The sequence below is a fragment of the Xyrauchen texanus genome, chromosome 6, assembly GCF_025860055.1.
Source record: "Xyrauchen texanus isolate HMW12.3.18 chromosome 6, RBS_HiC_50CHRs, whole genome shotgun sequence".
Classification (NCBI taxonomy): domain Eukaryota; kingdom Metazoa; phylum Chordata; class Actinopteri; order Cypriniformes; family Catostomidae; genus Xyrauchen; species Xyrauchen texanus.
In genome coordinates this window covers 14705034-14730074 of record NC_068281.1, presented here as the reverse complement: position 1 = coordinate 14730074, position 25041 = coordinate 14705034, and the positions used below count along the sequence as shown (strand labels likewise).

The following is a 25041-nucleotide window of genomic DNA, read 5'->3' as shown; positions in this document are numbered from 1 at the left end:
TCAACCTGAACTTTATGATAAAACTAGTTCTTGTTAAACATCCAACAAGGATTGGTGGAAACAGTTGTTGGAGTTGCCTGATATGATTTAATAGCATAATGTTCTCTAAAAATTACTCTCTCCATTTTCTAAACATTTATATTAAGAACAAATAGGTATTAACCAAAAAGGAAATTGTTAAAGCTGACTAATTCCCTATTTACTATATTTGGTGAAAGGTCTCCATGACAACATAATAGTGCTTTTAAATTTCAAGACCATGAATTGTGTTCCTTCCTGGGGACTGGCGGATTGGTTAAATGATGTGTAGAAAAGTTCAGTGAAAATAACTTGAAAACATGACACTTTTGGAGGTGATTGACAGGATGGTGTTTCTTTCCATGGTCAGTTATTATTGTGCAGATATAAAAGCACATGATATGTGCTATTATTTGCTTTATTAAATCTGTTCTCTTCTTGCTGATTTGGATTAAAAGGAAGAACATAAATTACTAACAAAAGTGCATGACTATGAATAAAATGTCTTTTTATTAACTGAAATATTGTTGTGAAGTTCTCTTGCCTGACTACATAGCTCTCAAATGAGCAAACCTGTGGGGCCAAGCCTCTCAGACAGCAGAACAAACCGTTTGCGACGCACTTTTAAAAGGTGAGACGTTTAAAGAATAATATTATCTTATTCTGTATATTATCAGTACATCTAAATAAAAATAACTTGTAAATTAAAACCTTATAGTTGAGTATTACTCATTAAATTAGGAGATAAGGCATGTTATCGGATAACAGATTAGGCAAGGATTGGAGCTGGATAAAGTTAATAACGAACACCCTATTAATTGTAAAAGCTGAATTTTCAGCCTCATTACTTTTGAACGGCAGTTTATATACGAGTATGCTTAAGTTGTTTTAAAGCTGAATATATTGTGTATATGAATAAGTATTGTAAGAATTATACATTAGATATATAATATTTATAATACATAAATAATTATATTACTATATATAGAATTGTAAGAATTGTAAACAATAAGCTTCATTTCACTAAATTTTACATTTACGTAACTGCTGCTAATAGTTAATAGTTCATTGACCCATTGTGCGGTGTGAGCTGGAAATCACCTGTCACCAGCCTGTCTCTGTACTATCTGAAAAGTCATAAATATGACATTAGTTACCATGAGATTAGTGAAAACAATGAACATGAGGTAACATAAAAAGGCAACAGAAACCCTAGCCTGAAATAAGTTGAGGCAAATAACGGTAGCTGAACACTAATCCTCAAATATTAGCTGATTTGATCTTTAAAAAAACAACATCGCTGTAACAACATACTCATGCTACATACATATGTCGGTGTGTTACATAAATATATAAAATAAACGCATTTATTGACTACTAATTACCAGAAATCGCAGTTCTGTCACTCTACTCTAACAGTTTGAAATGACCGCCAAAACACTTCCTGGAACTATCTGAAGTCTACGTGAATCACGTGACGATCAAGCATTTAGAACTTCCGTTGTCGCAACTCTCTCTCTGGCTCTGCTAAAACATAAAGGCTCTTTTGAAAACCCGTCCTTGCTGCGTACACACTGCCGGTCGCCAGTGGCTGGCGGTGAAGTCGCTAGTGGGCGTTCCCACTACTGGTTGCCTAGTAACGTTTATAAATGACATTCACGGATGTCATTCCATTGCTGTTGACAGCGAATCGCTTTTCTTGCAGCTAAAAACATACATTTTGAAGGGAAAAGACTAAATATAAATGAAATCAGTACATAAAATGCTTTATATCAAAGATGACTTAGAAACAAGGCGTGCTCTTTGCCATAGCGACTGTTTATCTGCAGCGAAAACGCAAACGCCGGAGTCAATCTCGGAGTCAGCACGGCGAGTACCACCGGCTGGTGCAAGAGCTGCGGCTGGATATACCATATCCATATCATAGAGCACTGGAAAATTGCTAACAGCAAGAATTAGCCTTTCATCCATCTTTCCGTTACTGCAGGAGCTGAGAGAGAGAGAGAGAGAGAGAGAGAGAGAGAGAGAGAGAGAGAGAGAGAGAGAAGGATCACGTGAGCTCTCCCGTCTTCTCTCCCAGTCACTTCCGTAGAAGTAGCATGTGTTTAACCTTCACTGCAGATTGAAACAGGATGAGATGAGGATGTAAGGAAGTCGATGTCAATGTATTTCAGCAGAGATTTACCCAAAGGTTCCTTCATGTATCACTATCAGTAATGTAAATATACTTTATATGGTGGGGCAAATGCCAAGCTTTTATCTTTGGTGCGATTGCAGATGACAGTTGTTTTCTGACCCTGTAGGACTCTAATAAGACTAAAAGGATTACATGTGCTGAGGATGGTTCAAAAACACAGACCTCAGCCACATTATCTCAACACATAATGTTTTGCTCTCAGCGTCACGACATGCCTAAAAAAAAGGCAAGAAAAAATTGTTAGAAGCTGTAACTAACAGATGTCTTATTGCAAACCACTCCCAATTACATTTAAAAATGAATATAACATATTGCAATACTTCTTTAAGGAGCCTATGGATTCATTTCTTTAACCCTTAAATCAGTGTTTCCCAACCACTGCTGCGGCACACTATTGTGCCATGAAAGATTGTCAGGTGTGACATCAGTACAACAGTAAAATATACCATAGAGATATAGTTATTTTAATATTTTGACTGTTATAGCACCATCTATTGCCTGATGTTTATTAAACTTTGCATGCTTTTTCAAAAGGATATTTTGCATATGCATACCAAATTTAATTGAAAACATGTTGCGTTGAAGAGGCCACACCCATATGTTTAAATTCCTCTGTAATAGCCATGCTAATTACAAAGTTCATTTTGTTTATGTTTTAAATAATGTGAAATACATAATGTTTCTGAAATCAATGATTTTTGAGGGTAAGTTGTTTGGGATGAAGAGGTCTGGCATATGATATGGAAAAGTTGTGTTTGTAAAATACTATAGAATAGACAACCATTTACATGTGTGTGAAACATTATAGCGTCTTTTGTTTTTGTTTTTTATTTGTCCAGACCTCTGGGGTCAGAATTCAAACAGGTGTTTTGTTTTTAGCCTCAAATTGTGTTACGGCAGTTCCCACCATTTTAATATGTAGGCTACTACGGTTTCTAGACTTTTTTATGGTATATAAGTTATCACCCTCTTCTTATGTATTTCCTTTGCACAATATTTCTGATTGGTGCAGAATAGACACTTTATGTGATTAAGTTTCATTGTAATTGTGAATACTGCAGCTTTTAATAGACTTGCTATGTGAATCATTTTCATTGCATTGATGAATGCTGCTTTCATTGATGAATTAGTTTGTTTCATGTGCTGCATGGAGGTTGAGAAAATGTCAGAGAATTTAAATACAAGGCAGGTCAAATGTTTAACCCCAAAAGGCAGTATGGATTTAGGAATTGAACCTGAGGTTACAGAGAAAGGTGTAGTGTATATTGACTAACATCAGTAGGAGAAATGGAGGGTGCTAGGAGTACTAAGGAGAAGTTTGAATGTGTAAATGTAAACATGCGCTTAATGTCACATTATAAATAAAGTAACACTGCTGCTCCTCTACTGGATGTATTGCGATTACAAAGGCCAGCAATACTGCAGCAGCTCATCCAGAGTAACCTACACCCCTGTATCACTCTCAAAATGATCCACTACATCACATGACATGAATCTCTTTGGGGAAACATTGGGTCACAAGAGGCACACAAAAGAGATACAAAGCCTTTGCTCTTTTAATGAACGCAAAGGCTGCAGTACTGTTTGGCCATTCCAGGATTTATTCCGTTTCATTCAGTCATGGCCATTCTCTCACCACCTCCTCTCGTCAAGAATAATATCTGATTGACTTGTTTGTTCAGTGATCTGCTGAGGAATAAGTGTCTATCTGGATTCAAGCAGACCTCTATATTAATTAGGCTTCATTTATTCCATCATCTGTTAAATCAAATGCATTAAACAGGTTTAATTTGTTGGAAAACATTCAAATTAAAATGATGATTAGGCAAATGATTTAGTGTGCTACAACTGAACAAAATGTAAACCATAAACACTTTCAAATAGTAAAATGAACTGGATGGGGTTTCTCTGGAAATACAAAATCAACATGGAATTTCATCAAAATGTTTAATAAATGGCAAAACGTAAAAGACCAACAGTCTTTCAGAATTCCAAACTGGTCCAGTAGATCTTGCAGGCACAAGAAGAGGATATTTGTCAGTGTAAGAAGACATCATTACAAACAAGCCATCAGCGGATTATATTATGTTTTTTTTTAAAGAGAAAACCTCCCCACCCCCACAAAGACTTCAATATACTTTTAATAAATATTTTCTCATTAGTTCCTAATATTTACAGCCAGTTCACCATTCACATATACGGTTTCTATTATTTTAGAGCACATTTTAGGCACAAATAAATTGGCTTTTTTTTTTGTTTTTTTCTGAGGCAAACACTAGATTTCTTTGCAAGTTAGTGGCTAGTCAGAGGAGCAATTATACAGGTACAAAACAGGATGGTAACCACAGTCTCCATTCCTTAATAGGATATATTACAATTAACTCCATTCAGGTTTGGTCATACGGATCAATGTAGATAAGTGTTACAGAACTTCAAGGAAAACAATTTTAGTCAATTTTAAATAACATCTACATTGTTCGCAAGGTTGTAAGAACATAAATGGTCCAAAAACAGTGTTTAAAAACCAATTATGATGACTAAGCCTTTGGGTTATCTAGAAAACTCTTGTGGATTGAAGAAAAAAAACACATACAAATACCAGAAAGAGAGAGACAAGCAAAAGAAATAAAAACACACAGAAATAGGTATGGCACCTAAAACCAAATAAACAAAAAAAAAACAAAAAAACAAGAGCTTGATTTAAAAAACAAATCAAATAATGCGTGTTGAATGCACTTGAGGCTGTACCCAGGGAAATCAAATGCTCATCACGTTTAGATAAGTATTCAAAGTTTTTCTCAACAGAAAGAAAAGCACACTTCAAATAGAAAATCAGCCACAAATTTTGGGATCTACAATTACGCTGGATTTCACAATGCTCGGATCTAATTGAAATACCACATTTAGATTCTAGTATAATACCACAGAACTAGTGACCTTGTAAATCCTACAATAGCAGCATGTGTGATATTATTTCACTGGATCTAGTGACACTCATCCAAATCACATTTACGCTATTCCACTCACATCAGTGCTTGTGAATGTGAAAACTAGGTACAACTCGATTACTATCTGTAAGCTTGTAATGAGAAGAGGACCCTGCTAGCCTGTTGTAAATTGGCAGTGTTGACTTTCACAGGGAGGGCTGGAGGAGGTGAGGCGGATGATAAACAAGAACTCAATATGCACAGGCTCCAACAGGAGTGATACAATTACTGACCCTTCTCAGAGCACATCTTCATCTGGGTTAGGTAATAGCAATAAAAAGTCACTTCAAAGGCAACTTTTAGTTCCTCTACATAAAACTTTGACACCACTCTTAGGATGGTGATGGAGAGAAAGTACAAATTAATTCATCTGATGTACAAGAACAGGAATGGTAGGTTCAAGGGGTATGATACAACAGCAATGATTCTGTAAAATGATGATGACGATGACAACCCTCTTTCTGACATTTCTTGGTTACATTTCCTTAAAGGGATAGTTCACCCTAAAAGAACTAATTCATTTACTCACCCTAATGTTATTATAAACCTTATGACTTTCTTTCTTCCATCAAAATTTACCTTCATTGTCGTTCTTTTCCATACAATGAAAGTAAATGGTGACCAGGGAAAGGAGAGCTTGGACACTGCTAGCTAATCACTTATGTGTTCCACAATATCAAGTTAGTTAAATGTGTTTGGATCGGCATTATAGTGACTAAATGACAGAAATGGAAGAAATAACCCATTAAGGGTACAGTTTGAGGCACTCCACAGATGCAAAGTGAAAACACACTTTCTAGACGCATCACTTTCATTCTTATTAAATACAAAACCAAAATCAACCAGTAGAAAGCAGCACATCAAAAGTTAGCCTGCAACGTATCACAACAGACAAGTTTCCTACTGTTATAGTTACCAGGTTTCTTTGGACAGAAGGAACATTTACATCATTAACGTCAAAAATCCAAAAGAGAGAACACACACACACACACACACACAAAAAAAAATGTAACTGTAAAAACGAGGAAAACCTTCAAGTCCTTTTCAGCACAGAGCTGTGTCGGCTTGCATTTCCCTTACATGTGTCAGGCAAAATATCCTTAGCTTCACTTCTTGTTCCACAAGGCCAAGGGCAGCTCCCTGTTGGTCCAGTTCCACACTTATAATATGTGCACCAGTACCCCATGTACCCACAGCCCATCTGCAGGGACACTATTCTGATGCATCCAGAAAGCAACCAACCTGGCATGCCTTCTCCAAGCTGTGGGGTAACAAGAAGAGGGTGGTGATTTCTTGGGGAGATGAGTGTGAGAGGGTTTGGGGTCTGTGCCCGCCCCCTCGTCAGTGGGGTTATACACTGCTGTCCTCCAGGAGAGGCTCTTTGCCCTCACTGGGGCTGCCCTGTAAGCTGTGTAAGTGGCTCTGTGCACCATTGTTGTGCTTCTTGTAGCTGCCGGACCGCATGTTGAGGGCGTTGTGCTCTGGGATGAAGAGAGCAACCAGCAGGGAGAGCAACACGGAGCATGCTCCAAACAGGAAGGGAGGGCCAGGGATGATGGCACTCTTGATAGCACACAGAGAGACAGAGGAGAAAGATAAAAAATATATTTATAGTTGGATGCATGAGAAAGAATACAAAGGTGTTTTATAACAGTGATGTCGGGGAAAGCGAAAATAATTGGATTTACCTTTGTTTCACTTATAAAACAAAATGTATAACTAAAATGTTTGACTTAATTTGAAGAATCTCGGGATTCTTAAAATCACAAGACTGTGTTGTAAGTTTGGTTTGACTCGTTCAGTTTAATCATTGTTCAAAGATGAGATCCATGCAATCCATTTGTCATTGAACATATGTCTCTTTCAATACCCATTCTGTTCTTTAGAAAGTTGTATAAAAAAAAAAAAATAAAATTATAATATAGCCATGGGTCTCATATGCGCTCAACCACAACAAAATGCTGAACTGCCGTAGTTTTAAAGAGACAGTACCGTTTTAGTACTTGTTCTATGTAAATACTTGTAAATAGTACAAATTATACACGTACAGATTAAACATGTAGGCCCAACTATATTTAAAGGGATTATAATAATAATTAACAGCATTAGTTTGTTCTATTTGAAAGTTTCACAACTCATATGGCCCAGTTTTGTTGATGAATAAACTTCATAATTTACATCACAGATATTACAATATTAAAGATAATGTTAAAAGGATAGTTCACACAAAAAGGATCACTTACTCACCTTAATGCCATCCCAGATGTGTATGACTTTCTTTCTCCAGCAGAACACAAAGATTTTTAGAAGAATATTGCATACAATGCAAGTTAATGGTGATCAGACCAAAATCCCATAAAGAACCATAAAAGTAATCCATACAACTCCAGTGTTTAAATCCATATCTTAAGAAGCAATATAATATGTATGGGTGAGAAACAGAACAATACAAATAATGTTTTCCTCTAAATCTCCACTTCATCTTTCACAATCAGGTGTGAAAGTGAAACTAAACAGGCATCACGTGACTTTCAAATGTAACAGTGAAAATGGAGATTTAGAGATGAAAAAATAAGCCATAATTTTGATCTTTTTCTCACCCACATCTATAATATCGCTTCTGAAGACATTCATTTAACCACTGGCTTCATATGGATTACAATGTATACTTTTTTATGTACGTTTTGGAGCTACAAAAGGTCTGATCACCATTCACTTGCATTGTATGGACCTACAGAGCTGAGATATTCTTCTAAAAATCTTTGTGTTCTGCTGGAGAAAGAAAGTCATACATATCTGGGATGGCTTAAGGGTGAGTATATGATGAGAATTTTTAATTTACTATCCTTTTAAATTATATTTAGTCTTTGGTACACAACTTTGGCTTTGTGCCAATGAAGAACAGTACAGAGACTGGCGGCATGCAGCATTAAAGTCCTTTAAAAATTACTCACCTCATCTGTGGGGTTGGCCATGTTGGGTTTGGCACCCTTCTCTGGGCTCTCAGCAGGATCCAGTTCACTGAGCTCCACATGAAACAGGTAGAAGACAAAGCCATAGAGTGCCGGACCCAGGCCATTACATAGTCCTCGGATTCCTGTGATCATCCCCTGTACCACACCTGATAGAAAGACAGAGAGGAGATCAAATCAGACACATTAAAAAGAGTCATGTCTTGCCATCCTTCATAAAATGAACAGGCCATTTTAAGGAAAGTATATTAGGGCATGTATGTCTAGCCTTACAAAATATCCATTAAAGGAATAGTTCACAAAAATGTTTTAATTCTGCCATAGTTTACTAGCACTTGTCATGTCATTCTAAACCCCAACTCAGAACTCAAAAGTAGATGTTTCAACAGTTGATAGTGCCTCACTTTAAAAAGGACTCAAAAGCATCATGAAAGTAGCCCATGTGGGTAGTGCATTATATTCCAAGGCATGTGGTTTTGACAAGACATAAAGGATAGCGTTATCAATGAGTTGCATGTCTCACCCTGTTGGTCAGGGTCTGCGTTGCGGGACACTATGGCACTGATCGCTGGAAAGGTGATGCTGGACATGGCAGCAACAGCTCCAGCAGCCCACATCATCCTTAAAGACAAATAAAAGATTAAACTCAAACATTCCCTTGTCTATGCAAAAGCTTTGTTTGACTCATGTCTTAAATTTGCAAGTGTTTTTATTGGATTCAGGGTTATTTGGCAGCTGAATTCTGCTGTGATGTATTATCACCCACATTCAGGCAAGAGGTAATAGAAAAATAACTGATACAACTGAACCTAAAGCCTCCCTGTTTCTATCACAGTAAACACTTTAAGGGCTGCTGTTCAATCTCACAACTGTTTGAGAGCATTTGTAGCTGATGCAATAGCTTCAGGAACATACACAGATACAAAAAACAAACAGCAGGGGTCATGTTTGCGTGCCTTTAGGAGTTTCAGCCAAGAGACATAAGATAACTTAATGCATGTAATGACGTGAACAAATTACATAAGCAAGATAAAACAGCAAATTTTTTGGTGACATCCATTAATATTCTTGTTTTACTTGCCCTTTCCTAGAAGGTCGTTTCAGCACAGCTACAATACAACCACAATAGTAGTAAATGGATAGTTCACCAAAAAATACAAAATTCAGACATCATTTATTGACCCTCATGAGGTTTAAAACCCATTTGTCTTTCTTCTAAGGGACACAAAATGAGATGGTAGGCAGAATAGTAGTCTCAGTTGCAAAACACTTTTATTGTAAGAAAATAAAAAAAAGATGCTATATGAGTGAATGGTGACAGAGACTAACATTTGGCCCATCATCTCCTTTTGTGTTCCATGAAGGAAACGTCATACAGACCTTGAACAACATGAGGGTGAACAATTGATGACAGAATTATCCTTTTTATAACACAAGCTAATAAAACATTGCAATACACAACAGTAAGTGTTCAAAGTAAAGGTGCAATGATCCAAATAACAACAAACAGTAAATTGAGATTTCTAATGAAGTTTGCTGCCCTCTAGTGAGTTTCCAGGCAATGTGTTGCTATAACTCACCAGGGCTGAGAGCCAAAGCCGTACCAGGCCAGCTGTAGGATCTGAAAGCCGAGGCCTAACAAGATAGTGTTCTTATTTCCAATGGAACGCATCAGGATTCCCAGGACAACCGTCTACACGGAGAGATGAACCATTAGTCTACAAATCTTCATGCGTGTCCATTTAAAATGTAATACCTGATGCAATCAAACAGTGAGCCGATAAGAACAAACGAATGCACGCTCTGCTGCTCAGAGTCAGGCGGAACAATGGAAGGGATGGAAATAGGCCAGGACTGGAAACCAACCTGAGCCAAAATGGAGAGGATTCCCACCACTGCAATGAAGGCAGCAACTGTTTCGGGTGTAAATCTTATGACCTGGACAAGACAAAAGAGCAAAGTTGCAAGTGTGAAGCGAAAAATGTCCTGTAAAAGTCTATCTAGGAAAACAAAAAGGTTAACAAGTCTGTTTAAAGAGCATCAAGCTTTAAAGCTATTTCCATCATCAACAATCAGCGCTTTACTGTGTGCCCTTAGTTCATCCTTTGATCTAGACAGACACAGTGTGATGTTTAGTGATTTATCATTTAATTTCATAACTAAGACAATGGGATTTCATCCTTGCTTGTTCATCTAGTAACATGCAATTTTTTACAGTAGATAAGTTGAATTATTTCTTATGGGCAAAAATAAACCGAGATGCATATTTTATTAAAAAAAAAAAATAGCAAGAGCTTTCTCAAAACCGCTGACTCTAATATGATTAGGTGATATATTAAAGGAATAGCGGAAATGAAAATTCTCTCATTATTTACTGACTCTCATGCCATCCCATAAGTTTGACTTTCTTTCTTGTGATGAACAGAAATAAAGATTTTAGATGAATATCTCATCTTTTTAGGTCCATATTATGCAAAAAGGACATAAAGGCAGCATAAAAGCAATCCATGTGAATACAGTGGTTTAATATGTGTCTTCAAAATTGATAAAACAGGTGTGGGTGAGGAACAAATCAATATTGAAGTCCTTTATTACTATAAAAGGTTCTCCTCCCTTCCCAGTAGGTGGCAATTTGCACAAAGAATGAAAATCGCCAAAAACACAGAAAGTGGAGATTTATTTTAAAAAAGGACTTCGAAATTGATCCGTTTCTCACCCACACCTATCATATTGCTACCAAAGACGTGGATTTAATTACTGGGGTTGCGTGGATTACTATTACGCAGCCTTTATTTGATTTTTGGACGATCAAAGTTCTGGCCACCATTCACTTGAAAAGAGATTAAATATTCTTCTGGAAATCTTTGTTTGTGTTCAGCAGGAAAAAGAAAGTCATACACATCTGGGATGGCATGAAGTGAGTAAATGATGAGAGAATAGTCTAAGTAGCAAAACACGGACTAGACTGATGTAAGTTTTGGTATGTGAAACTAGTGAAAATGAAGCTTATACTCTCAAACTGTCCAGAAACAAAGTTAAGAGCTTAAAATCAGTAGATTATCAAGTTTGCATTCAGTTAATCACAGTATGTAGTTACAATGCACTAAGTTTGAAAACATTTCCAGTAATTGTCAATCTGACAGTAGAAAAAAAAAAAAGTTTATGCAAACGAAGAATAAAAAAAAAATCCCCACATAAACCAACATGTTTCTAAGAACTGAAGTAATCAGATGAAGGAATATCAAACCCATGGTATTGTGATCACAAACCTCACAAGGCTCTGCTTTTGAAATGTGGTCAAAACACTTTCCACAAAATGAAGTTTCCTGCACTTTTATAACACTGCAGAGTAATAATCAAAGTCATATGACTATCTCAAGCAGAGCCATGTGTTTTTCTAATTAGAAGTGTGAGTAAGGGTGAGGAAACTGATGGTGTTTTATATCAAGAATGACTCAGGGATCCATGACTCGCTTTGGGGTATTTGCTTAAGATACAAGGATTTTGTGTTTGCATAAACACCAAGAAATCAAATATTCATGCCACCTACAGTGAGTAGCAGCAAACTCAGATATACAGTACATCATGTGATTGCAACAAATAGAGTTTGTCAATTTATCTTGTGTTTCAGTGTGTTGATATGTAGGTATTAACTGTACCTGTCTGAGATACAGGAAGAAACTGGAATACTGTCCAGCCTCAGGCAGGTAGGACAGGAAGACTGTGATGCAGATCAGGAGTACCGTGGAGTCCTGACCCACCTTACGCAAAGACTGTGTGTACCATAAAGAGACAGAGAGAGCATAAGACATGAACAGAGAGAGAAGAACACAGAAAGAAAAAGAGAAGGAAAGAAACTTGAGTGGGCCGCAGAATGATTCATTTAATCAAGTACACATGACAACCAACATAATTATTCTTCAAATTCCAGCTGTCCAGATTAAACTTTTCTGCTTCTGCAAAGTGTTTGTTTTTGCAAAAATATTTGTAATCTACAATGACCGACTATCAAAGTTAAAGGAATAGTTCACCCCAACATTAAAGTTCCCTCATCATTTTCTCACCCTCATTCCATCCCAGATGTGAGACTTTTTATTTCTGCTGAACACAAAGATTTTTAGAAGAATATATTAGCTATGTGAGCCCTCACAATGCAAGTCAATGGTGACCACATTTTTGAAGCCTCAAAATGCACATAAAATGCATCATAAAAAAGTAACTCATACGACTCCAGTGGTTAAATCCACGTCTTCAGAACTGATACAAGTGTGGGTAAGAAACAGGTCAATATTTAGGTCCTTTTTTTACTACAAATCTCCACTTACACTTTTATTTTTGGCAATTTGCATATCGCCACCTACAGGGCAGGGAGGAGAATTTATAGAAAACAAATATGTATCCGTTTCTTACTCACACCTAACAGATTGCTTCTGAAGACATGTTTAAACCACTTGAGACTTATGGATTACTTTTATGCTGCCTTTTCATACTTTTTGGTACCAATCCATTTGCATTGCGAGGACCTACAGAGCAGAAATATTCTTCTAAAAATCTTCATTAGTGTTCAGCAGAAGAAAGAAAGTCACACATCTGGGATGGAATGAGTAAATGATGAGAGGATTTACATTTCTGGATTAACTATTCCTTTAAGGGTGCACTCTAGAATTATTTTGTTACTAAAACATTAGGGTTAGTGCAATTAAACCCCAAATCAGGTTCAATTAACCTCATAATGTGACATGAGATAATGGGTGTTAGTGACTCACTGCAAAGGGGTCTGCCTGTTCCCAGGAAATGGGGGCTCCCCAGGATGCTGGTCTCATCTTCTCAGGCAGGGATTCGGGAACCGCCACCAGGATGAAACAGATGTCCAGCAGGGCAATGGCTGTGGCCAGGATCACCACTAAAGTATCTCCATATGCCTCAGACAGGTATGCACCAATTGCTGGGCTTGTCACTAGACTGGCTGCAAAAGTGGCTGACACCTATGAGAGATGAAAGTCAAACTCATGTGTCCATCTACGCTCTTTTTCCATTATTTATGTAAACCTACACTAGACAGGTGTCTTTGAGAGTTGCACTGCGTCCAGCTGTTGCAGCTCACACAAGAGCGGCATGTTTGCCATGTCGGGTAACAAACAACAAAAGCATGTCTTGAAACTCCTGCATAATATGCCAAGCTTTTTTGTTATAGTGCAAGAATGCATTTGGTCTGAATGGCTCCTTAGATGTCAGAACTATTCTTAATTTCTTTGGCAGACTTTTGATTAATCAGCAGTGTTGACCACATGTTAAAAGATGACACATCTGTCAACACATTTAACAAATTAATTTCACATTTGCAGGGCAAAAAGGAAACCACAGACGATTGTTGAAATGACAGGAAACAATCTCCACCAACACGCTTCAAAAAGCACAATTGCTTTACTGAAGCTGTGAAGTAGGTAACAGCACAACCTCAAATCATGAGTCATGTTCCTGTGCTTACCAAGCCATACGCTGTGCTCCTTTCATGCTCCTGGGTGATATCGGCCACATATGCAAAGATCACAGAGAATGTGACCGCAAAGACGCCAGACATGGAGATCACTGCAAAGTACCACCTGCAGGATCAGAAGGAGTACAAAAAGAACACAAGTTCAAAAATCATATGAAGTCAAAAGTAAATAATTTATAGAGTTTGAAATAATTTTTTGTTTGGTAATTGTTCATTCTACACATGCCAACATTTTAACAATCATGTAATATGATTTTAGACGTGCATTTCACACACACACACACACACACACACACACGCACTCACTCGCACACGCGCGCACACAAAGTCAGAAGTTTACATGCACCTTAGCCAAATACATTTAAACTTCACAATTCCTGACATTTAATCGTAGACAACATGTCCTAGGTCAGTTAGGTTCACCAATTTATTTTAAGAATGTGAAATGTCAGAATAATAGTAGAGAGAATTATTTATTTCATCACATTCCCAGTGGGTCAGAAGTTTACATACACTTTGTTAGTATTTGGTAACATTGTCTTTAAATTGTTTAACTTGGGTCAAACTCTTGGGTAGCCTTCCACATGTTTCTCACAATAAGTTGCTGGAATTTTGGCCCATTCCTCCTGGAAAGTAAGTAGGCCTCCTTACTTTCACACACTTTCTAACCACAATTTTGCCATAACTTTGGAGGCATGCTTGGGGTCATTGTCCATTTTTAAGACCCACTTGCGACAGAGCTTTAAATTCCTGGCTGATGTCTTGAGATTTTGCATCGATATATCCACATAATTTTCTTTCCTCATGATGCCATCTATTTTGTTAAGTGCACTAGTCCCCCCTGCAGCAAAGCACCCACACAACATGATGCTGCCACCCCCATGCTTCACGGTTGGGATGGTGTTCTTCGGCGCTCAAGCCTGATCGTTTTTCCTCCAAACATAACGATGGTCATTATGGCCAAACAGATCATTTTTAGATTCATTAGACCAGAGGACATTTCTCCAAGTAGTAAGATCTTTGTCCCCATGTGCACTTGCAAACCGAAGTCTATTTATTTATTTTTTAAATGGTAGTTTTGGAGCAGTGGCTTCTTCCTTGCTGAGCAGCCTTTCAGGTTATGTTGATATAGGACTCGTTTTACTGTGGATATAGATACTTGCCTTCCTGTTTTCTCCAGCATGTTTACAAGGTCCTTTGCTGTCGTTCTGGGATTGATTTGCACATTTCGCACCAAACTACATTCATCACTAGGAGACAGAATGCGTCTTGTTCCTGAGTGGTACGATAGCTGCGTGGTCCCATGGTGTTAATACTTGCGTTCTATTATTTGTACAGACGGTACCTTCAGGCATTTGGAAATTGTTCCCAAGGATGAACCAGATTAGTGGAGGTCTACAGTTATTTTTCTGAGGTCTTGGAAAAATCAAAAGAAATCAGCCATGATGTCAAGCAAAGAGGCACGGAGTTTGAAGGTATGTCTTAATACCTTAATACATCCACAAGTATACCTCCAATTGGCTCCAATTAATCAGTTAGCCTATCAGAAGCTAATTGGCTAATTCCCTAAAGGATTGACATAATTTTATGACATTTTCCAAGCTGCTTAAAAGGCTTGGAAAGTTTAACTTAAGTGAATGTAAACTTCTGACCAACTGGAATTGTGATGGTCAGTTAAAAGTGAAACAATCTGTCTAAACAATTGTTGGAAAAATTACTCGTCATGCACATTTGAGAAAAAAAAGGCAATTCAACTTCGATCCGTAGGGCAGGTGCGTAGGTCATAAAGGTTTGATCAGTATAAAACTGGAGAATGTCCATTGTATTTATTGTATATTTTGTTGTATATTTTTTATACAGTATACGAACCATGGGCTGATCTTCATAAGAGGGATGGGAGCACAAGTGAAGAATACAGTGAGTAGCAGAAAGGACTTCCGGCCCCACACATCTGATAGAGCACCGATTAATGGAGCACTTAAGAAAGACAGCAGACCCTGTGAAACACAGAGGGAAGAGGAAATGAGGGTGAATTAAGAGCCAAACACCATAATTCATAGATTAAACAGCAGACTCCCAAAACAGTTATAAAAACAACCCCACACACACTAGAGGTCTGCTTCCCGACCCAAGCTCGACAGGACACAACAAATTGATGGGTTAGGTTTTGCTTTAAAGGAAAAGCTTGATCAAAAATTATAATTCTCTCATCATTTACTTGCCCTTATTTTGTCTCAAACTATGGCTTGCTTTCTTACTTATAACACAAATGAGATATTATGAAAAAAAGATATAATGGCTGTTTTTCCATACAATGCAAGTGAACGGTGACCTAATTATTAAGCCCCAAAAAGCACATGAAGGCAGCATAAAAGTAATCCACGATACTCCAGTGGTTTGATCAATGTCTTCTGAAGTGATCTAACCAGTTTTCAGTGAGAACCAACCAAAACAACTTTTTTTTTTTCACTGTACATCTTGCCATTGCAGTCTCTATGCACTGTCATGACTTTGCGCTCGATTTCACTTTCTAGGGTTTGAAGCATGCGCAGAACGCCAGATTGCAGAATGCATTTGGATTCTGAAACCATGATCGCCATGGAGACTGCATGAAGACTTGAAGTGAAAATATTTATATATTGGAGTTATATTTTTGTCTGATCAAAACTGGTTCAAAATCAGATCGCTTCATAAGACGGATTACACCACTGGAGTCATATGGATTACATATATGCTGTCTTTGTCATTTGTGGAGCTTTTGGTGAACATTGACTTGAATTGTATAGACAAACAGCCATAATATCTCCTTTAAAATATCTTTCTTTGTGTCTCACGGAAGAATAAAATTGAAAGGGTGAGTAAATGATGAGAGAATTACCATTTTTGAGTCTGACAGTACTGGTCTGATTAAGTTGGGTCACAGGGTCTCATTTATCAGTCAGATTCAGGCTTCAATTCAAAAGGAATAGTTCTCCCAAATTTTATGAAATTCTGTAAAACATTTACTCCCCCCAACGTCAATCAAATCCTGTTTGATTTTCTTTGTCGTGGAACACAAAAGGAATGTAGAATGTTAGCCTCAGTCTCAATTCACTTTCATTGCATATTTTTTCCATACATATAAAGTGAATGGTGACAGAGGCTGTCATTTTGCCGAACATATCCTTTGGAGTTCCACAGAGGAAAGAAAACCATATGGGTTGGGAACAACAAGAAGGTGAGTAAATGATGACCAAAATTTAATTTCAAGTGAACTATCCCTTTAATACACGTGCAGGCCTCTAGTAACCACACAGCAGAAGTATTTGGACTTAACAATTAGACCTGGTTGAAATGGTACATTCTGAAATTAGATCACATGATTTAGTGGCCTCACTGTGTGACCAGAGTTTGTCATGAATTGGCAACCATTAGAGTAGACATTCTTATCTCTTCTCATATCAGAAAGGGAGGGGAAAAGAGAGAGAGAGAGAGACCAATTAAAAAGGCAAGAGTCATTTTCTTACCTTGACACCATGAATAAGCCCGTTCATCAGGAATGTGTGCTGTGGGAATGTCTGATGTAACACCTGAGACAAAAACACAGATTAATTGTAAATGTATGCAGTAAACAGATCATCTGCTGGTTACAGTATAACCATAGACACTGGTTAATGATTTGCTAGTTTTACTCGATGGCAGTGCTCATCAAAGGAAGCCTCCATAAATCTATGTTACAGGCTGAAACCTACAGTATTATGATGTATTATTACATTGAAAACAAATTAAAGTTGTGGAAAGATGTCTGCATGGTTTTCAACTGTGTAACGAAACAATCTAACCATATTATTACCAATTTCCAACAATCCATGATAAAAAAAAAACAATCCAGTGCACGGAAAGACTGTATGCAAATGTTTTACATTGACATTTAACTTGTGTATTCTGTCAGAGAGGTGGACTGCTTTCAGTTATCAGGCGGTGCTAAGAATCAGCATTGAAGTTCAAGGCAGGTGCATGCCTGTAACTGGAGCAATGATTTCCAAAGCTGGGTTAATCATTAAATGTACTGTAGACAAGAGGCAATGTTTTATGTAAGTATATGAGTGAACAAAAGAGATCTGTTGTTTTTGACCGAGTTTCGATACAGATCAGTTGACTTATTTTCCAAAGACATACTGCAGCAAAACAAGTCAAAAGACAACATAAAATATAGGTCTGAAGTCCAACCGGTAACGTGACCAACTTACGAAGAGGCCTCTATTCAGATCCTACTCATCTCACCACAGTAAAAATAACACAGGCTCTCAGATACTAACATTGGGAATGATTCTGATACAGATACCGCTTTTACATGGGACAAATATATAAACACCTGTTCCGTTCAATGAGTGAATAGAAAGACTGAAACTATTACATCTTTATCAGTCACTTTTATCATCATGGAAAGGTAAACAGCATAACAAGAACATAAGTGCATTAAAGAGGAAAGCAGATAAACTGAAATGAGAGAAATGTGGAACTAGAACTGAGATCCACTCACTCCAAGAGATCAGCTCAATATAAAACATTTTATGTTTGACCAATCTATATAGGAATTCATGGGTAAAATTGCATTATACACTAAATTGTAGTGTTTACTTCAGTGGCTCTTATGAAATGCCAATGGCTCATTTCCACTACATTTGACATTAGGCCTAGTTGTTAAAACATACCAAGGCGAGCACTGATACAAGCTCACTGAGCACTTTATTAGGGGCACTATACTAATACAGGTTAGTGCCTCCCATTGCTCTCAAAACAGCTCAATTCTCTCTTGCATGGATTCCACAAGTTGCTGAAAAAACTCCTTTTCTGGTTCATGTTGACATGATTGCATTACGCAATTTTGGCAGATATGTCAGCTGCACATTCATGCTGCGAATCTCCAGTTCTACCACATCTCAAAGGATTCAGATGAGGTGACTGGGAACGCCACTAAAGAACAGTGAACTCACTGTCATGTTTATGAAACCAGTTTGAGGTGACTTTTGCTTTGTGACAATGTGCATTATCATGCTGGAAGTAACCATTAGAAGATGGGTAAATTGTGGCAATGAAGGGATGCACATGGTCAGCAACAATACTCAAATAGGCCGTGTCATTCAATGAAGCTCCTGACCTGTATCTGCTTGATTTTATGCATTGCTGCCACATGATTTGCTGAACAGGTAATCGCATGAATAAGTAACTGTACAGGTGTTCCTAATAAAGATCTCAATGATTGTACATCTAACACCCCCTCCCTTTTAGACAAGATCATGAAAACAAGAATATCCTATTCCAAATCTTAAACAGAAGGCAGTAAACACACTGTTCCTTAGCTCTGTTGGGATGTGACAAAGGAGGTGAAAACACACACACACACACACACACACACTCCACTTGCGTTAATTTGATACCACACATTTTGTATTGTCTGAAAGAGCACAAACTGTGCCACTTAGTGAGATGTTAAGACTTGTCTGTACATTGTTCAGCTGGGAGGGTTTGTTAGGCTCATTAGTGCTTCAATATCAGATTCTACTAATCAAATAAAAAGGGCAAATCAAATAAAAAGGGCAAATCAAGACATCGCTCTGGCTCAACTGATCCACCACAATGTAAATCCTCTACCCAAATTGGGAATTGAGGACTATGAACAGTCAGACTAGTCCATATATGAGATATTAAGCAACTTGGAATGCGTCAACATATTTCTGCTGTGGCCAATAACTGATACGATGGCTGATATTATAAGCCTATCCTGTTTAGTGTGGAAACTAAAACTAGTACAGAATTGTGCATGCTTCAAGTGAAATTAAACATCAAAATATTCAATGTACCGTATAAGAAATGGATAATTGTTTAGTTATAGTCACCTATTGTAATGTGGTATAAATATATATAAAAAAATGAACAGGATAACTAAATCAGACTTATGCTACTCACTCACTCACACACACACACACACACACACACACACACACACACACACACACACACACACACACACACACACACACACACACACACACACACACACACACACACACACACACACACACACACACACACACACACACACACACACACACACACACCCCCCTCAAGGTTATGCATTCCGAGATGCTATTCTGCTCACTACAATTGTATAGAGGGTTTATCGGAGTTACTGTAGACACTGTCAGTTCAAACCAGTCTGGCCATTCTCTGTTGAACTCTCTCATCAAGGCGCATCTGTCCGCAGAACTGCCACTCACTGGATTTTTTATTTTTTGGGCACAATTCGGAGTAAACTCTAGAGATTGCTACATGTGAAACTCCCAGGAGATCAGCAGTTACAGAAATCCTCAAACCCGTCTGGCACCAACAATCATGCCATGGTCCAAATCACTGAGATCACATTTTTTCCCCCATTCTTATGGTTGTTGTGAACATTAACTGATGCTCCTGACCCATGTCTGCATGATTTTTGCATTGGCTGATTACATAAAAATCGCATGAATAAGGTGTACAGATGCTCCTAATAAAGTGCTCGGTGAGTGTACGTGTGTATGTATATGTATATATATATATATATATATATATATACACTGTATATCAAAAGATGTATATAGTAAATTACACACACATAAACAAAATAGTTAGTTTAAAATTAACATTTATTTTACATAATATTTAGTCAATTTTACACAAAAACTAACTTTGTAAAAATGTACAATTTAAATCTCTTAAAAAAAACTATGATGGTACATAGCAGCTTATCCTGGTTTATATTTAGTCTTAAAATGTTTGTAATTTTCTCACATATGAACATTTTCATTGCACATTTGACGTACAATGAAATTTGCTGTGCAACTCCTAAAACAGTTAAATCTAACGTCACACACACACACACACACACACACACACACACACACACATAAAATGTAATAAAAAGATGCATATATGAAGTTACTATTGCACATTGCACCTTATAAAAAAATATTGCACGTTATATACAGATGTTATTCCACATTTCCTCTTTGTATGGAATTACTATTCCAGTTATTAGTCCTATGGTGTGGACTATGGGGTCCAGAACTGAAAGTGTCTTCCAGTGAGGGCAGGGGGAGTCCAATTACTTTCTGGGCTTTGTTTGAGAGCCCTCCTGTCTGCTGCTGAACAGTTGATCAATTAATGTTTTCTGAAGCAAATCGATACATTGGTAAAAGAAACAAAATCGATAATCCAAACTTTATTAAGACGACGCATCAGTGATTTAAGCGCTATGGTGCGTTCACGCGAGAGGTCGGAAGCACGTGCTTTATACACAACAGAGCAACGAATATCACGTGAGAGTTAGTTAATTTCAAACAGAAATACAGTGCTGGGCATAATTTAAATGATAAGCAAGGATTTAAAGTTTTAATTATCTATTTGTTTCTTACAGAAACCTATCGATTTACTTTAGAAGACATTCATTGATCAACTGGAGACATGTGGATTACTTGAATGCTGCCAAAATATGCCTATTGGACCGTCAAATAGCCAGCAGCATGATGGTACCGGTTTACTTACATTATAAGGATCTACAATGCATCAACATTTTTCTAAAAACCTTAATTTGTGTTCTGCTGATGACAGTCAGTCATACACATCTGGGAAGGCATCAGGGTAAATTAATAATGAGAGAATTTACATTTTTAGGTGAACTATTTCTTTAAAAGGTGAAATCAACCTACAAACGACTTAATTATAGCTGATCAACAAGCAAACAATGCTTTTATTTTCCAATACTGATATGCTCTCCATTATACAGTGCATCCATAGAAACAACCCAACAAAACACCTAAAAGCAAACCTGGAAATTAGAGAAATTGCTGATATGATGTACTGCATACAACAGCAGTCAGATTAAATATATGTCCTTATGTACAGGGCTTTAAAAAAAAAAAAAGTCTGTAAATGTGTAGAATTCTCAGCGCCAAAAACACATGGGACTGATTTCTTTGAGACAGCTCTGAGGGACTGCTGACCTGCAGCGAGCGCCAAACCTTACACCCAGCCACACTGCTTTCAATTCATGCATTATTCAACAAAATAAACTGTAATTCCACTTTGCATGCAGTGTAAATCCTAAGAAAACTATACTAGAGGAAACTAAACACTGAGGTAAAAGGTTTTGGAAGTTACAGAAGAGCATGCTGTGACTGAATTGGATACAGTGTTATCAAAAGTGCATGTCGATTAGTACAAAAACGAGTGACACTACACTACAAAGTAAATCACAAGTTTAGCTTAATTTGCAACCATGCAGTCAGGCAAACCCTGCAGTTAGCTTTTTGAATAAATAGGCCATTACTAGCAAGACACTGTTTGATGTTGTTTTGATATCACCCGAGGCCATTATGATCTCCAAAGCATTTGCTGACACAATGCATCCCTCATCAACTAAAACTGAATGCATCATTCTGCCGTCTCCATTTGATCAGGATTCATTTATTCATAAATGTTTGCAAGGCTGCTTGAGTCCAGGCAATGGGAAATGTCACTCCTTGTTATAGATACAAAAGGGGGAGACAGAGAGAGAGAGAGTGTGGGTGGGAGTATGAATGTAAACATTCATGTCTTAATCTCTTCTTAATTTGCTTGGATTTGACACAGTGAATGGAGGAGATGATGCAAAACTGGGTTACCGTAAGCATGGGAGTGGTGAGCAGTCCCCAGGCGAAGAACTCCAGGAAGATAACCACCACCGCATGGTAGACACTGGGGTCGCCAATCCCCTGTGGCTAAACAGAGGATTTACATTACTAATAATTTAATAATATTATTAGTACTAATAATAATATTAGTATATTAGTACTAATAAAAATAATAATTAATAATACTAATAAAATAATTTAAGTGTCAACATGGACCAAGGATGTAATAAAGTAGAAGGTTGGAAAAGACATTTGAGAGTAGATATGATACACATTATAGATAAGGAAAAGCAAACATCAGTATATAGACATAACCGATATTTTACTGCATTATGACCATTAGCATTAGATAAATAATATCATATACTGTGCAATAATAGGATCCAAAGTGGCTGTGCGGCCAGACTTGTTAGCTCACAGGCCTTATTTCTCATAATTGTATCTGTTGAATGGCTAAAGCTTTATAAATAAAAATTGAGATTGGTATTTCACTCCAAGTCATCCCCTTAAGCCAAAACCACTCTGCGATGGACTCATTGAGTGAACCCTGATCGAGAGTGTGTATTCTGAACATCGGTATGCTAGAAAGCCTGCACTCTTGTGTTTAACAGTCTGCAAACTGAGCTCAATGCTACGGATCATTAGAAAGGGGAGAGAGTACAAGCTGTGGCCTGTGTAAAACAAAACAGCCTGGGAGAGCAAGGTAGGTATTACAGGAACCCCATTGAAAATACACCCCTGTTGCTCGTTTCAAAACAGTATCAAAGGAGTCTTGAGAAGTCAGTGATAAGATTTTTCTGGTGTAAAGTTTTCAAATAGTCAATTTATGATGTTGCGTAACAAATCTAGAGCTGGAAAACTTGTTTTTTGCCGGATTAAAGGAAAAGTTCACCCAAAAATTCATCATTTACTCACACTCCGGCCATCACAGATGTGTATCACTTACTTTCTTTTTGTGGAACACAAATTAAGATTTTTTGAAGAATATCTCAGCTCTGTAAGTCCATACAATGCAATGAATGGTGGCCAGAAATTTGAAGCTCCACAAAGCATATAAAGACAGCATAAAGTAATCAAACAGATATTTAATTAAGTCCTTTTTTTTACTATAAACTCTCCTTCCTGCCCAGTAGGTGGTGACATGCAAAAATAATGCATATTGACAAATACAATTATTATTATTTTTTTTATATTGATATGTTTCTCACCCACACCAACCATATCATTTCTGTACACATGGATTTAACCACTGGAGTCAAATGCATTACTTTTTACTGCCTTTATATGCTTTTTGGCGCTTCATAGTTCAGACCACCATTTAATTGCATTATATGGATCTACAGAGCTGAGATAATCTTCTAAAAATCTCAGTTTGTGTTCTGCAGAAAAAAGACAGTCATACACATCTGAGATGGCATGAGGGTGAGTAAATGATGAAAGCATTTTAATTTTAGGGTGAACAATTCCTTTAAAGAGGAAAGATCCTTCAAATAAACTGTTTGCTTCCGTTAGGCAAAACAAGTAATTTGGCATGGTAAGGACTGTCCAAAATTTCGATAATGCTAGTAAACAAGCACAGGCTATAATTTCCTGTCCCAGGTAATGACTGCATCGGACCATGAAAAAAACACTTGTGTCAATAACAGGGGGGCTGAATCACAAAGATACAATGAGGGTGTACAATATAAACAATCTTCCTCAATGCCTTAATTACTTTGGATCTTGTATGACAAGAAATTATTTAGACCACTGACTACATTACTCATTTTCTAAAACACAATGATGTCATAAACTGACGTTTAGGAGTGTCCATACGAAAACACATCCTACTTGATTAATGAAGTTGAAATTGACAGCCCCATTACCAGCTGTTTCAAGCAGCCTAAAAAAACATAGCAGAACAATCCACTCAACAGTTTCTATAAAGGACACACAGAGCAAAAATAACTGCTCGACTCGAAAGAGCATATGTCAGAAACCTTATCATATCAGGATTTATAATTTTTTCCTGATGGAACACACATTTCCACGAGCATTTGTTACTCGTAGTGGCTCTCGTAAATGACCAACTTCTTTGTTTGACCGCTTTGAATTCACTTTCACAGCTCAAAACTTTCGGTTTCCTTTCTGTCAGTGCTATATTGTTGGTTGACTCGATGTCTAAACGTAAGCCTTCATCGATCTGGCTGGTTTTCTCGCCAGCTGGCTTGTATGTATAACTGATAGCTGTCTGAAGGCAATGTTGGCTATAGTCAATTATTGTTAATTTACTCATTATAATAAACGGATACACGTCTATATCACGAAACGGATGAAATCATCTAAAGACGTCTTAATTAATAACCAACTAACAACACTGCCTGACTAAAAACACTGCCTAGCTTGCTAGCCTTCACTAGCTACCTGCCTCTGAGAAATGTTGTACTCACAGTGCCTCCATCTTTAAGGATGATTTTCTTAGCCAGAAGTATGCTGCGGTTCAGCCGCTTCTTCTTCTTTTTCTCTCCAATCATTGTTAACTTAAATCCATTCTTGTTTGTGAAGATGGACCTACGAGGTGTGGCTAAATATTACAGTTTACAGTTAGCATACACGCTAAGCTACGCGACTTCCTGTCCTCCCCCTCTCGGAGAAAAAGCCCCGCCCTTATTTATTCAAAGCAGGCATCTGATTGGTCATACTC

At 37.5% G+C, this 25041-nt stretch overlaps 1 protein-coding gene across 2 annotated transcripts; it reads right to left on the bottom strand.

Moving 5' to 3' along the window:
- Positions 1–4148: 4148 nt before the first annotated feature.
- Positions 4149–24967, bottom strand: mfsd14a2 (major facilitator superfamily domain containing 14A2). 2 transcript variants are annotated; one of them, XM_052128483.1, is made up of 12 exons: positions 24788–24967; positions 22350–22445; positions 17178–17240; positions 15541–15668; positions 13663–13777; positions 12941–13159; positions 11834–11947; positions 10041–10112; positions 9755–9867; positions 8698–8795; positions 8157–8323; positions 4149–6765 (listed from the first exon to the last, which is right to left on the bottom strand). In XM_052128483.1, the coding sequence occupies exons 1-12, from the start codon at positions 24869–24871 to the stop codon at positions 6553–6555; spliced, it is 1482 nt and encodes a 493-aa protein (XP_051984443.1). In that variant the 5' UTR covers positions 24872–24967; the 3' UTR covers positions 4149–6552. The 2 variants fall into 2 exon arrangements, with proteins under 2 accessions (XP_051984443.1, XP_051984444.1); XM_052128484.1 differs by having other exon boundaries at positions 22350–22439.
- Between the last annotated feature and the right edge of the window lie 74 nt (positions 24968–25041).

Bases quoted from the DNA above. Each gene is read 5' to 3' on its own strand.
- mfsd14a2 (XM_052128483.1), bottom strand. From the start codon at position 24,871: ATGATTGGAGAGAAAAAGAAGAAGAAGCGGCTGAACCGCAGCATACTT. The intron at 11,948-12,940 runs GTGAGTCACTAA...TGGTACACACAG, and splicing joins AACAGGCAGACCCCTTTGCA to TCTTTGCGTAAGGTGGGTCA. The intron at 8,796-9,754 runs GTGAGTTATAGC...TTTGTCTTTAAG, and splicing joins GGCTTTGGCTCTCAGCCCTG to GATGATGTGGGCTGCTGGAG.